Genomic DNA, 14,223 nt, shown 5'->3' with positions numbered 1-14,223 from the left:
TACATCTTCCTTCTGTGAAATAAATATATATTCTTTTTTTTTTTCCTCTCTTGCACATTTAAGTTGGCAGACAAGGCCTGAACCCAAAACAGAAAAGGAAAGGCCTATGGCTGGCCTGTGGTTTCCCCCTCCATTTTGATGCTGCTAATTTTGTCTAATTGGACACGCACTCACACACACACACACATACATCAGGGCACACACACAAAAAGAACAAAAAAAAATTCCAAACAAAAACAAAAAACCCCAAACCCCCAAACAAAACCAAACCCAAGTTCTTTTGTACAGAATTTACACAGTAAGAAGCTTGACACAAGCTGAGATAGAGATGCTAGCGGCTCCTCGCGTGAGCTGCGGCTTCGGCAGGTGGCGCGGAGAGAAAGCTGTCATCTTGCTAAAAATGAGTCCAAATTATAATAAGTTCTTTTCTTTTTCCCCATAAAGTATTTACAAGCTCACTTGGTTGTTTTTTTCCCTGTTGTTGGGTTTATCGGGGTTTCCCCCCCTAAGTACAAAGAAATCCTCAAAAAAAAAAATTTTTTTTTTCCACGTGTTTCTACAAGAAACAATGTTCCCAAGAGAAGGTCATCCCAGCGGCCTCTATACAGACGATGTGTTGATCTGGAACTCCGAAATGCTTGTGGTTTTTTTCATGGGTCCTTTTTTTTTTTTTTTAAATAGTCTTTCCTGTTCTATACACAAAAAGCATTGAAATGAATCCTGAAGGTTTTGGGGGTGGGAATGGGGACACGCCTACTGAAAGCTACTGGACACTTCCGTCCAATATTTTAAAATTGTTTTCTTTTTCCTTCCTCATGGGAGAAAACGAAACTGCTTTTTTTTTTTCAATATAAATATCTTCAAGATGGGTTCCCATCCCTCCCTGGTCCACCCTGGGGATCCTGGCTAGAGACAGGGAAGTGAACAGGCTGGCGGTAAGTAGGACAGACGGACGGACAGACGGACGGATGGATGGATGGACAGGGTGAGGTGAGGGAAGCCCAGTGGCATCCCCCGGGGCCCAGGGATCCCAGCAGAGAGCAGATGAAAGTTTTGTGGTGTGTCTTCTGAAAGAGAAACACCTACCGTAAAAGACAACCCGTAATGGCAGAGAAAGGAAGAAGAGCTACAGGAAAAGGATTGAGGGGAGGAAGCACATTAGCCTTGGGGAGAAATCCTGGGGCCTCTTCTCCCCTGGGTTTCCACTGTATCTCCCAGGGAAGAATCCAGCCTGGACGAGCCAAGCACTGGGAGGGAGCCCCTGCCCTTCCCTAGGCTCTTGGGGAGTAAACTACACAGCACCTAAAGGGTCCTGCCCTGGCTGCTGGCTATCGAGGGGCAGACCGCTGGCCTTGGGGGAGGGCTTGGTTCCCTTCTGAAGGTCTCCTTCCTCACCCTGAGCACTCTGTCTCACCCCCTTTCTTGCTGGCATCTGAATGAGAAAGTAAACATTTGAGAGATCCAGGCGTGCCCCCTGCTATCTCCCAGGGGTGGCCGTGGGGTGGGAGGTGGAGGCAAGAGCAGGGAACATGGTCTGAGAAGCCAGGCTCCCCCACGCCCAGTTCTGTCCCACTTCCCAACATTTACGTAGCACCTGCCTGGCTCCCCAGCACCAGGGAAGGAAGACAGATCAAGAAAAAGAGAAAGAGAGAGAGTAAAAGCCAAGCAGACCAGCCCTTCCCAACCCCACATGAACAGCTGGGGGAGGGCCCCAGCTCAGACCTGGGGAGGGAGGGGAAGAGTGAGTGGGCACTGAAGGCCATCCCAACAAATGGAGGACCTGGGGAGTGGGGGAAGAGTTTGGGGGAGGGTAAGAGAATGGAAAAGACACTGGGGTGGGGAGTAGGGCAGAAAACTAACCATTGGCTCTTGGTATATCCCTGCTCCCCAAGACTGAGGCAGAGAATGTCTAGGGCACTGAGGAACAAAGGCTACAAGGCCCCACTTGTCCAGAGCCCTTCCCCTACCGGAGACTTGTCCTAACCAAGTGCCTCCTAGCCAACCGTTGGGTGATACCCAGAGGAATAGTGTTATGGAGGAGTAGAATGGGTGGCTTTGCCCCTCTCCCTGCCCCTCCTCTGCATCCCAAGGTAACATTGAGGGACTGAAGGGTGGGGCAAGGTCTTAAAGAACTGAACACTGGTGGGGGTGGGGAGAGAAGGGAGGGCTCCCAAAACATACCGAGGGACAGGGAGCCAACAGCCATTGTCTTGACACCCAAGCCTTCCCCCCCCAAATCCCTGCTCTTCCTCCTCCTCCTCCAATCTCAGTACCCGAATCTCTCTTCCAAAAAGCATAGTATTTCTCCTCCATCTCTGGCTCCACATCTGAATGGCGAGAATGTCTTTTTTGTCCTTGTTCTTTTAAGGAGGAGGGAAAAAGACATAGCAGCATTTGTGGGAGAGGGTATGTGTTTGAATGACTTTTAAAAAATTCATTAAAAATAATCATTAAAAAATCAGAGAGGGAGGGAACATCTTGTCCCAAGAGGAGGAGGAAGAGGAGGAAGAAAGGAGGTAGAGAGGACTCAAGAGGGAGGGTGGGTAGTGTTGGGGTGGCCCAGAGCTGGGCCTGGGGAGAGGGGACAGCACCTGAGTGTGGGCTGGGGAGAGCCCAAGGTGCCTCGCCGGGCCAGGCCACACCACGGGGGTCTTCCTTTGTTTCCCTTTCTTTTTCTTTTTCTTTTTTTTTGGCAAAGCACGCCCAGCTCCCTGGTATTCTAGTTTAGTGTCCCCCGGCAGTTTTCAGAGCCACACAGACAGGGGATCTTGACATCTTCAATGGGAAATTTATAGTCGTAGGTGATTTCTTCATTGACGTTGATATGTTGTTTGGAGTAGATGACGATCTTCTTCTGGGACTCCACAGTGATGACCTTGGCATAGCAGTTTGGCTGGAGGGATAGAGAAGCCCAGTGAGGCCTAGGAGACTCCCGAGTCCAACCCACTCACTTTACAGATGAGCTGCAGAAAGGCTGAGGGCACTGAAAAGGGCAGCAATACCCCATCATGCCTAGAGCCTGGGGGTAGGGTTGGCATTGTGGACGCTTACCTAAAACCAGGTGGATGACATGGGCTGCTTGACGGTATCCAAAGTCCTCCCTGATCGGCCCAGAGAATGCTCCCACTCTGTCTAACTCCCAGCTCAATTCTGTTCTAGGGAAGTTATGCCCTTTGGCGGGAGGCATTAGAATGGGATGACCTCCAATCCCAGCCACTTACATTACAGCTGTGGTTGATGAACCTGGCAAAGTTGCCACACTTTGTCGCATCAATGATTGTGTCGTGGTCAACCCGAAACATGTAGCTGCTCCCAATGCCTTCATCCTCATAGCGCTTCTCCCGCATGTCTGCGATCACCTGGTGGGGGAGGAGAATGGGTGTGGGTGGAGAGAAGGGAAAACAAGTAGAGCCCCCGGTCTCAATTTCCCTGTCTGTCCATCTTTCAGGGAAGGAGAGGAAGCCAGCCAGCCCCTTAGAACCAACACTAACCCGTCCACTCATCCCCACTGGGAAGTGGTCCCTGGGTGCCTGTCGGAACATACCTGCCGGATGTTCTGCCCCACGTACTCAATGACCATTTCATCGGCTGCAATGGGTTCCATGGCAAAAAGACCCCAATCGTGGATGTGACTCTTGCAGAATTTCAGCTTTTTCTTCCGGAACTGGGCAGAAGAGCAGAAGCAAGGTCATTTAGGATAAGGAGAACAGAAGGGTCCTGGGTGCCAGGGCGACTGCATTTTGTCTCTGCATGCCCCAGCGTCCAGGGCAGTGCCCAGGATGCAGCAGGCACTCAATAAATGCCAGTTGACTGATTGCTTATGGTCTGTCCAGAAAGTAAAAGCTTGTTGCATTGACTATCACGGGGGTAGCTAGGGGGTGCTGTGGATAGACCACTGGCCCTGGATTCAGGAGGACCTGAGTTCAAATCTGCCCTCAGGCACTTGACACTTACTAGCTGTGTGACCCTGGGCAAGTCACTTAACCCTCATTGACCCGCCAAAAAATAAAAATAAAATAGAAATACAAGCCTTTCCAAAAAAATAAAAAAAGAGTTGGTAGGGAATTGAGGGGTAACTGCACCCAACATCCTCGCTTTTCATTTAAAATTTTTTTTTTTTTAGTGAGGCAATTGGGGTTAAGTGACTTGCCCAGGGTCACACAACTAGTAAGTATTGTACTCCTGACTCCAGGGCCGGTGCTCTATCCACTGTACCACCTAGCTGCCCTATCCTCACTTTTCAAACAGGGAAACTGAGGCCCAGAGGCCCAGCAACAAAAGCTCACAGCTATAAAGAGTTTCTGGTTTAGCTGCTGAGAGGTTTTAGATAGCGTTTACAGAGGTGAACCTAGAGTTTGAAGACCAGAGTTCAAATCCAGCCTCAAGACATTTATAAACTGCACTCTGCATGTAACCCATGGGCAAGTCACTTAGCCTCATCTGTTAAATGGCTATAATCAGAGTACCTACCTCACAGGAAGGTTAAAATGAGGTAAGATTATACATAGCATTATATTATATAATACATATATTTCTTTGCAAATCTTAAAGCACTGTATAAATGCATACTGTTGGTGTTGTGAAGGTTTACAGAGCACCCTTTAAGGGAAGGGGATCTGAGTCTCATTATCCCCATTTTGCAGATAAGAAAGCTGAGATTCACAGAGTTGAACAGTCTGGAGCTAGGATTTCTGACCCTAAATCCCTCATTCTTCTCGCTAGAGCATGAAGTTTCTTCTGTGTCAGGGATCATATTGTTGTTGTCCAGTCATTCAGTTGTATCTGATTCTTTGTGACTCTGTGGGTGATCACAGCACACTAATACCGTCCATGGGGTTTTCTTGGCAGAGATACTGGAGTGGTTTTGCCATTTCCTTTTCCTTATTTTACAGATGAGGAAACTGAGGCAAACAGGGTGAAGTGACTTGTCCAGGGTAACATAGCTAGTATATGCCTGGGGTCACATTTGAACTCAGGTCTTCCAGACTTCAGGCCTAGAGCTCTATCCACTGAATCACCTAGCTGTCTCCACTGATTACATAGGACCCGGAAGGAACCGGGCCGGGGATCACCCAAGTGCAGTCACTCCCTTTGAGATACAGGAGAGATTTGGCCAAATTCACACAGGGGAAGAGAGAGCAGAGTGAGGGCTTAAGTCACCAGCTTTTGACTCCAACTCTGGGGGTCTCTCCACTATACTAGGCCATACAAGATCATCCCCAAAGGAAGCAGAGAAGTCTGCTTCCCGGCTCCTTTCTACAAGTTTGCCTGCTACTGTATCTAAGCAAGAGACTAGGGGCAGCTAGATGGCACAGTGGATAGAGCACCGGCCCTGGAGTCAGGAATACCTGAGTTCAAATCCGACCTCAGACACTTAACACTTACTAGCTGTGTGATCCTGGGCAAGTCACTTAACCCCAATTGCCTCACTAAAAAAAAAAAAAAAGAAAGAGACTAGACACCCACCCTCCAGGGCTGCCAGGAAGGGGCCAGGGGCTCAGGCAGCAGCTGCTACAGGCCTGAGGATGGCTTTCTATTGCTTTTGAAGCCTCCTCTGTGGCACCTTGCCATTACAGACTTCCTATTTTTATAATTTTTAAATTTCAAGTACAGGCATAGCCAGATGGAGCCCTCAGACCAGATACCCCCATTCCCTAGCCACAGGCAGGCAAGGGAGCTAATACCCAACAGGAGTTCCACAATCCTTTCATTGCCACTGGCCTTCATCCTCAACATCCTCCTTCCAGGCCTTTGCCCAGGCTGTGCCCCATGCCTGGAACACCCCCCCCATCTATCTGTCCATCTCTGCCTCTTAGGATCCCTGCCCTCCTTTCAAAGCACAACTCACAGCCACCTCCTACATGAGGTTTTTTCAGAGATCCCTCTTCACCAGTCTTCCCTTCTAAAATTACTTTGTATATGATTTGCACTGTTCTACTTGCTTAGAGGTTATATTCTCTCAGAGACTGTATTTTGTATTTCTTTGCACAGACATTGTATCTCCCTATCTACATGGCCCCCACCCATGGCACATACTAAGCTCCTTGAGGCCTAGGCCTGTTTCATTCTTGTCTTTCAATCCCCAGGGCCTGGCGCATAGTAGGTACTAAATAAGAGTTAAACTGAATTCATATTTGATTCAGTAAGATTGGTGTCAGGACAGCTGGGGTGTTTGTTCTTCAGAGCTCATACCAGGCATGTGTAGGATTATATTAACGAGGATAAAGGGCAGCAAGGTGGCCCAGTGGATGGAGCTCCAGGTCCAGAGGCACAAAGACTTGTCTTCCTGAGTTCAAATCTGGCCTTGGACACTTACTAGCTGTGTGAACCCTGGGAAAGACCCATAATCCTGGTTTGCCTCAGTTTCTCATCTGTAAATAAGTTGGGAGAAGAAATGCAAAACCACTCTAGTATCTCTACCAAGAAAACCCCAAAGGAGGTCATGGAGAGATGCACACAACTGAAACAAGTGAACAACAATAATAAACCATACCAGAGGCGGGTCATCCTGGGGCACTGTTCCATCGGCATTTTGAAAGCGAGAAGGGGCTGGCTACCAACAAGGCTGCATGCACTTTTGTTTGTTTGTTTGGTCTGGTTTTTTTGTTTTTGGTGAGGCAATTGGGGCTAAGTGACTGCCCATGGGCTCATTAGCCAGTATGTGTTTTTGTTGTTGTTGGTTGTTTTTTGGTGAGGCAACTGGGGTTAAGTGACTGCCCAGGGTCACACAGCTAGTTAAGTATTAAGTGTCGAGGCTGGTTTGAACTCAGGTACTCCTGACTCCAGCACCGGTGCTCATCCCTGCGCCATCTAGCTGCCCCCTGCATGCACTTTTATTGAACATGAACACCTCTATTCTGAGAAAGGACCCAGGGCCTAGGACCAGGGATCTCACTGTTTAGGAGGGAGGCTTCAGGTGAGGAATGTGGTGTGCCAAAGCAGGGCTGGGCACTGTCTCTGCAATAATATCATTTCAAGGGTTGCCTGGAGCCCTAGGGTTAAATGACTTGCCCAGGGTCACACAACCAGTGTGAGACACTCCCTCCCCCATTTTATAGGCAAGAAAACTGAGGCCTAGAGAGTGACTTGCCCAAGGTCACACAGCTGGGATCAGAACCCAGCTCCCCAGACTCCAATGGAGCCCTGTGCTCTTAGTTTCGGGAGTCAATAGTCTGGTAGGTTTAGAAGAAACCTAGAAACCCTGGAAAATTGCTAAAATCCCTACAGTGAAGACATGCCTCACGAAGTTAACATGAGCAGCAAGGCTGCTGGTTATGTTCAAGGTTCTGAATAGCAAAGAAGGGAAAAATCCCCATCTGCCTTGGAAGGGTTACAACAAGGCCAGCAGGAGATCCTTGTCCTTGGGGAGAGGAGAGAGTGTCCCTGGGAGTGTGTAATGGAGGAATTCTGAAGTTTATTTACTAACATTGTAACCTTTGTGATTCTAACAGGGAAAAGTCCTTTGGCTAGTGGGGGGTGGGGGTGGGCGGCAATCAGCAGAAAAATGCCAAGTGGGAACAGCAGACAGGTGAAAAAGAGAATTAGGAGAAGCTGGATGGATTAACAAGAGTGACCTACCACCTCCAGAAGGCTTGGAGGCAAGCTAATGAAGGACCTGGCACGGGTAGATGCACCAAAGAGCCGCCTGATAAGGCAGAGTGGAAGGCAAGGACTGAGAAACATTGAGGCCACCAGCCACTGGTGAGTAGCAACTGTGGCAGAGTGAACGCCAAGCATTATGGGAAAGACATCGAGTAGCGACGAGCTCATTTTTACTTTTTAAGATGAGATGGTTATACCAGGAGAAGAGACCATGAGATGCCCTTCTGACAGAGTCTGGGTTGAGCCCAGGTGAGCATGAAAGGCAGGCTGGGGGCGAGGAAGGAGGGGGGAAGACATACCCAGAGGAGCCTCTTGGATAAATAAATGCCTTGCTCATGGTCCCGAGGAGATGAGATATTGGCGGAGGCTTACGGCCAAATGGCTCATAAGCCAAGATTCTCACCCTGCAACTCTGCGCTTAGATTTCGGGGGCTCTGAATTGGGAGGGGGTGGAAAGGGACATCTGGATTCCTTTGTAATCTCTTTTATTTTATACATTTAAAAATATGATTCTGGGGGCAGCTAGGTGGTGCAGTGGATAAAGCACTGGCCCTGGATTCAGGAGGACCTGAGTTCAAATCCAGCCTCAGATACTTAACACTTACTAGCTGTGTGACCCTGGGCAAGTCACTTAACCCTCATTGCCCCCACCCCCCCCCAAATAATAAAATAAAAATATGATTCTGAAAAGGTATCAATAGGTTTTGCCAGACTGACCACTAGAGGGGGCCAGGATACCGAAAAAGGTTAAGAACTGGTGACCTAGACAAAGTTCTCAGAAAATCACTGAGGGGAACACAAGAAGGGAACTAGGGGAGGTGCTGATTCCTGTGGAGCAGGGGGAGGGCTGATAAGCACTGGACAGCGCAGAGTGAAGGATAGAATAAAGATGATGGGGTTCAGCTGGAGGTGGAAAAGCACAGTAGGAGGGCTTTTCCAAAAGTGGAACAGGCTGCCTCAGGGCGAGTGAGTTCCTCATTACTGAAGGTCTTCAAGCACAAGTTGAATAACCCACCTGTTCACGTGTGGGTCAGACCAGCTGGTCTTTAACCTGGAAATCTAGTAAGACCAAGATGGCCAGAGGGTTGACTCCCATACATTTTCCTTGTGGACTGGGGGGAACGGTTCTGGGAAGCAGCTGGCCCAGGCCAGGCCTAAGGATGAATCCCCTACGAGTTTCAGAAATGGCTTATATTTAGGTTGACTCAGCCAAGCATTCTATCTCAAGAAGTTAGAGTGCAGACAGTAATCTCTGAACCAGAGACACAAACGAGATTTGCTGGACCACCAGCAAGAGAGGGCTGTTCCTCCAGAGCCACAGAAAAGCCAAGCTAGAGGAGGATTAATTAGGGTATCCCAAGATGGATGGAAGGCACTTGGTTACCAGGACAATAGGGGAGTCTGGTCCCAATACTTAGACTGGGCATGTGCAAGACTCAATGCAACAAGAAGGAAAACAACAGAAATGGGCATCCTAGGCCAGTGTTTGAGGGATATGTGGGGAAAGGCAAGGGAGAAGAGATACCCAGAGGGGAGGGGAAGACAGCTGTAGGTACCTTTTGTATTATTTTTCTTATCCTTAGGGCAATGAGGGTTTAAGTGACTTGCCCAGGGTCATACAGCTAGTAAGTGTCAAGTGTCTGAGGCCAGATTTGAACTCAGGTCCTCCTGAATCCAGGGCCAGTGCTTTATCCACTGCACCCCCTAGCTGCCCCATGAAAGGACTTATTTTCTTTTTTTTCTTTTTGTGGGGCAATGAGGGTTAAGTGACTTGCCCAGGGTCACACAGCTAGTAAGCGTTAAGGAGGCTGGATTTGAATTCAGGTACTCCTTAATCCAAGGCCAGTGCTTTATCCATTGCACCACCCAGCTGCCCCTGTAGGTACCTTTTAAAAAATATAACTGACTATTGCTAAGTTGTGTGGTGCAAACTTGTCCCCCACAGCTGCTGAGTGATGAGGGCCACATTTTCCCACTAAGGGAAATAAACTCAAATGTTTAATACTTTACTGTAGACCCTGAAGCCAAGATTGGGAGGGGGGGGGAGAGGGCAAGAACAAAGTTAGAGCTACAATGTCCTTATCTAGAACATGCAGGTTTTACTATAACTATGCCTCCCACCTGGGACAGCCTATGTCAATATTTGTTCTAAGGGCCCCCGCAATGCTGACACTCCATGTTCTAATATTCATTTCAACTTTGACATTTCTATGTTCTAAGTTCTTCTCCAGCTCTAACATTCTACAATCTAAACTCTCTTCCAGCTCTGACATTCCACATTCTAAGTTGTCCATGTTCTAAGTTCTCTTCCAGTTCTGACAATCCATGTTCTAAGTTCTCTTCCAGTTCTGACATTCCATGTTCTAAGTTCTCTTCCAGTTGTCAGCCCATGTTCTAAGTTCTCTCCTAGATTTGACATTCCATATTCTAAGTTCTCCCCCAGCTCTCACATTCCATGTTCTAAGTTCTCTTCCAGTTCTGACAGCCCACGTTCTAAGTTCTCTCCCAGCTCTCACATTCCATATTCTAAGTTCTCCCTCAGCTCTGACAGTCCACGTTCTAAGTTCTCTTCCAGTTCTGACATTCCATTTTCTAAGTTCTCATCCAGCTCTAACATTCCATGTTTTTAAGTTCTTCTCCAGCTCTGACATTCCACATACTAAGTTAAGTTCTCTTCCAACTTTGATAGTCTATGTTCCAAGGTCCCTTCCAGCTGATAATACATATTCTAAGGTTCCTCTCAATGCTGACACTCCATGTTCTAAGATCTCTTTCGGTTCTGACATTTCCATGTTCTAAGTTCTCCTCCAGCTCTGACATTCTACATTCTAAACTCTCTTCTGACAGTCTACATTCTAAATTTTCCCCCAGCTCTGACAGTCTACGTTCTAAGTTCTCTTCCAGCTCTGATATTCCACGTTCTAAGTTCTCTTCCAGTTCTGACATTCCACATTCCAAGTTCTCCACCAGCTGTGACATTCTGTGTGTCCCAGCCTTTCTTCTTTACACACTGGGGATGAGGACCCCCAGGAGCTTCCTAAGTGATGAGAGGAAAATGAAGCAGCCCCAGTGGGAGAGGGTGACAGAGGTTCCCGTGCCTCTACCTTTAACTGGTTGAACTTGAGGAGGTCACTGTCACAACTTCCTGTGAAGGAGGAGAGAAGACGCCGCTGCTCTGAGCGGCGCTCGGAGCCTGCCCGGGTAGAGGCATGTGGCTGGGCAGGGATGCTCATGCCCTGGATTTGGGGAGAGAGAAAGAAGAAACAAATTCTGATGCAGATGCTAGAAACCCTGAAGGACCTATAAATCCTGATGGGCCTACTAGAAACAAACTCTGATGGGCTTGCTAAAAATAAACCCTGATGAGCCCGTTAAAAATAAACACTAATGGGGTTGCTAGAAACCCTGAAGGGCCTACTAGAAACCCTGAAGGACCTACTAGAAACCCTGATGGGCCTGCTAGAAACCCTGAAGGGCCTACTAGAAACCCTGATGGGCCTGCTAGAAACCCTGAAGGGCCTGCTAGAAACAAACACTGATGGGCCTCCTGCACAAGTGGGGAGGCAGGAGGCTCCTGTTTTCAAGCCTCCTGTGACCCTAAAGCAATGGGGCTAAGAGAAGATGGGGGCAACAGGAATACAAACAACTGGGACCAGCCTGGCAAAGCTGGCTTACCTGGGTGTCTGCTGGGGGCTCCTCGGCAAAGGCGCGGCTGTTGTTGAGGTATTTTAGTTTGTCTTTCTTGTCAATCTTGTAGTAACCCTCGCTGCGGGCACAGCCGGTTACATGCTCCCGAATGCCGTCCTCTCGCTTTTTCTTCTTGGGGGTAGAGAAGCTGGTGGGTGGGCACAGGTCAAGGGCCAGACACAAGAATGCAAGAGGAGCTCCCTGACACCCCAAAGGGCCCCACCCCCCCACCCAGGTCAAGACCCATATATGTGTTTCCCCGGCATCAAATGCTCAACTACAGAGACTACCTAACATAACAGTCGTACCAATATCTACTGCCTTGTTTCCAAGGTCATAGACTTTGGTAGTGCAGCAGATAGATTGCTGGGCCCTAGAGTCAGGAAAACCTGAGTTCAAATCCAGCCTGAGACACTTACTAGCTGTGTGATCCTGGACAAGTCACTTGACCTCTGCCTTTCTCAGTTTCCTCAATTCTAAGCAGGGATAACAGCCCCTACTCTCACAGAGTTCCTGGGAGAATCAAAATAGATGTTAACATGCTTTGTAAACCTTAAAAGTGCTATACCAGGGGGCAGCTAGGTGGCTCAGTGGATAGAGCACCGGCCCTGAGTTCAAATCCGGCCTCAGACACTTAACACTTACTTACTAGCTGTGTGACCCTGGGCAAGTCACTTAACCCCCATTGCCTCACTAAAAAAAAAAATAAAATAAGAACAGCAAACTGAGGTGCACAAGGAGACTGAATGACTAGGATCACATACTTAATGCCAGAAAGGAAAGAATAAGTCACCTAGTCTAACCCCTTCATTTTACAGATGAGGAACCTTGAGATACCAAAAGTGACTTATCCAGGAAAAGCTAGTAAGTGGCTTGGCTGACTCAAACCTACACCCCCAGACCCCAAAAGCTGACAGGTTTTCCCACCAAAACCTCCCAGAGCCCAGTGAATTCCTGGAGAGCAGGGACCGTCTCTGGACTCTGTTTGTAGCCCTGGTGCTTGGCATGTGGCATGGGAACAAAAAGGGGTCTACTGACTGACTAGAGGGGCGGCGCTGCCTGGCAGACGGCAGGGCAGTGGAGGATATATGGATGATAGACCCAAAGTGTGTCATTGAGCCAGTCCATGCCATTGTCCTGCTGCAGGAGCCGATCGTAGGTGACGCACAAGAAGCGGATGTCCTCCTCATCGATTCCACCGTTCCAGATGTCATAGAGGATGGTCATCTCCTCGAACTCAGAACGGGGCCGGAAGAGGGGCCGCTGGGGCGATGAGAAGTCAGGGGACGGCGGGGGCAGAGGGGGTATGACCATGTCCTCGTGCCGCTTCTTAGGAGGCCGGCGCCAAGGCAATTTGGGCTTGCTGAAGCCGCCTGCGTCACCGCTCTCCGCTTCCTCCTCTGGCCCTCGGGCGGGGGGAGGCGGCTCTTCCAGCCACTGATTCTCAAGCTCTTTGAAAGGGAGCTTGGCGGCCTCCTCGGGTGGGGGTGGGGGCGGTGGCGGGGGCGGCAGTGGGGGAGGGAGGCCCCCGTCGTTCCTGAAGTCCAGCGTCACGACTCGGGGGTCTGGTGCCCCGTGGAAGGAGGCAGCGGCAGGGGGCTGCCCTGCCAGCAGCAGCAGCTTAGGGCCCGCCGCCTCGGGAGGCAAGGTAGTGAGCCTGCCGGGAGGCACGTCCAGGGTGAGCACAGCTGGTGGGGAACGTTTGGGCCTCCCTGGCTTCCTCTTTGTGGGAGGAGGGCACGGGCTGGATAGGGAGGAGGCCAGGGGCAGAGTCAGGGGCAAGGTCAAGGGCAGAGGTAGCAAGGTGGAGGACCGGGGTAGCAGGGGACCTGGAGGGAGAGGCAGAGGGACTGGCAGAGGGACCGGCACAGACAGGGGCACTGGGAGAGAGACGGGGAGGGGGAAGCTGGTCTCCAGGGGGCTGGTAGAAGCTGCAACACCAGGTCCTGGCCGATCATCCCCAGGGAGCTTCTTGCCAGGTGGGAGGGAGCAGACAGACAGCGGCAGGGGCCCCACGGGCTCGGGAAAGGTGGGTGTGAAGCTAAAGTCTCGCCCAGGCGTCCTAGGGATGCCACCGCCGCTGAGCCCGGGAGACTGGGCCGGGTAGGAAAAGGGGCTGCTGGGAACCTGGGGGGAGCTGAGGGTCAGGCTGCTGGCAGTGAGGGGAGTCTCGCTGCCCGGCGTGGCCGGCACAACCTCTGTGCTCTGAGACTTGGCCAGAGGGTCCCGGCCCGGTGTGCGGGGGGGCGGTTCTTCAGGGAGGGGCTCTTCCAGGAGAGGCAGAGGCTGGGGGGGCCTGGCAGGGAACAGAGGCTGAAGCCTCAGGGCCTCTGGCTCCAGAGGAAGGACCACCTTAGGGCCTAGGGTGTGGGGCCGGCCCTCCACCTCAACCTCCCGAAGGAAGCCGCCCTGTTGAGGTGAGGCCTCTGGGGGGAGGCCAGGTGGGCTGGGCGGTCGCTGTAGCTGCAGCAAAGTCATCTCCTTGGGGATCTCTGCGGGCTCCAGCTCTGTCTCTGATGCTTCCTCTAGAATGTGGAAGAGGGTAGTAGGGTAGGGAGAGAGAGAGGAGGGAGGGAGGGAGGGAGAAAAGGAGGGAAAGGAGATGAGAGCTCACGTTTCAATAGTATTTTCACATCTCTAAAGTGATTTCTTCTACACATCTTTGTGGGGTCGGTGGTACAAATATTACTATCCCCATTTCACTGATGAGGAAACTGAGGCTCAGATTAAGTGAGGATTAAATGCCGAGTTGGCACTGAAGCTGGGATTTGAACCCAGGTTTCTTTCTTGTGTACTAAGATGGCCTCTCAGCCAAGGGTTTGGGCCAGGTACACTGAGGTTGTCATTAGTCTGGAGACAGAGGCCCCAGGAGCATATGGAGAAGGGAAAGAAGGGAAGGGAAGGGGCTGGGGAGGAGGACCCATCAAGCCCCCT

At 50.3% G+C, this 14,223-nt stretch overlaps 1 protein-coding gene across 1 annotated transcript in view; it reads right to left on the bottom strand.

Annotated features, from left to right (window-relative positions):
• Positions 1-619: 619 nt before the first annotated feature.
• Positions 620-14,223, bottom strand: part of SETD1B (SET domain containing 1B, histone lysine methyltransferase) — a 38,682-nt gene continuing 25,078 nt past the window's right edge. The window contains exons 14-19 of the mRNA XM_044003357.1: positions 12,378-13,814; positions 11,278-11,444; positions 10,707-10,838; positions 3,545-3,664; positions 3,222-3,359; positions 620-2,893 (exon numbers count right to left, since the gene is read on the bottom strand). Of these exons, the coding sequence (XP_043859292.1) occupies positions 2,720-2,893; positions 3,222-3,359; positions 3,545-3,664; positions 10,707-10,838; positions 11,278-11,444; positions 12,378-13,814 (2,168 nt within the window). The 3' untranslated portion in view covers positions 620-2,719. The remainder of the gene's footprint in view (positions 2,894-3,221; positions 3,360-3,544; positions 3,665-10,706; positions 10,839-11,277; positions 11,445-12,377; positions 13,815-14,223) is intronic.

The sequence above is a fragment of the Dromiciops gliroides genome, chromosome 1 (genome assembly GCF_019393635.1).
Source record: "Dromiciops gliroides isolate mDroGli1 chromosome 1, mDroGli1.pri, whole genome shotgun sequence".
NCBI lineage: Eukaryota > Metazoa > Chordata > Mammalia > Microbiotheria > Microbiotheriidae > Dromiciops > Dromiciops gliroides.
The sequence above is the reverse complement of the archived record's forward strand: the minus strand, read 5'-3'. Positions and strand labels throughout refer to the sequence as shown.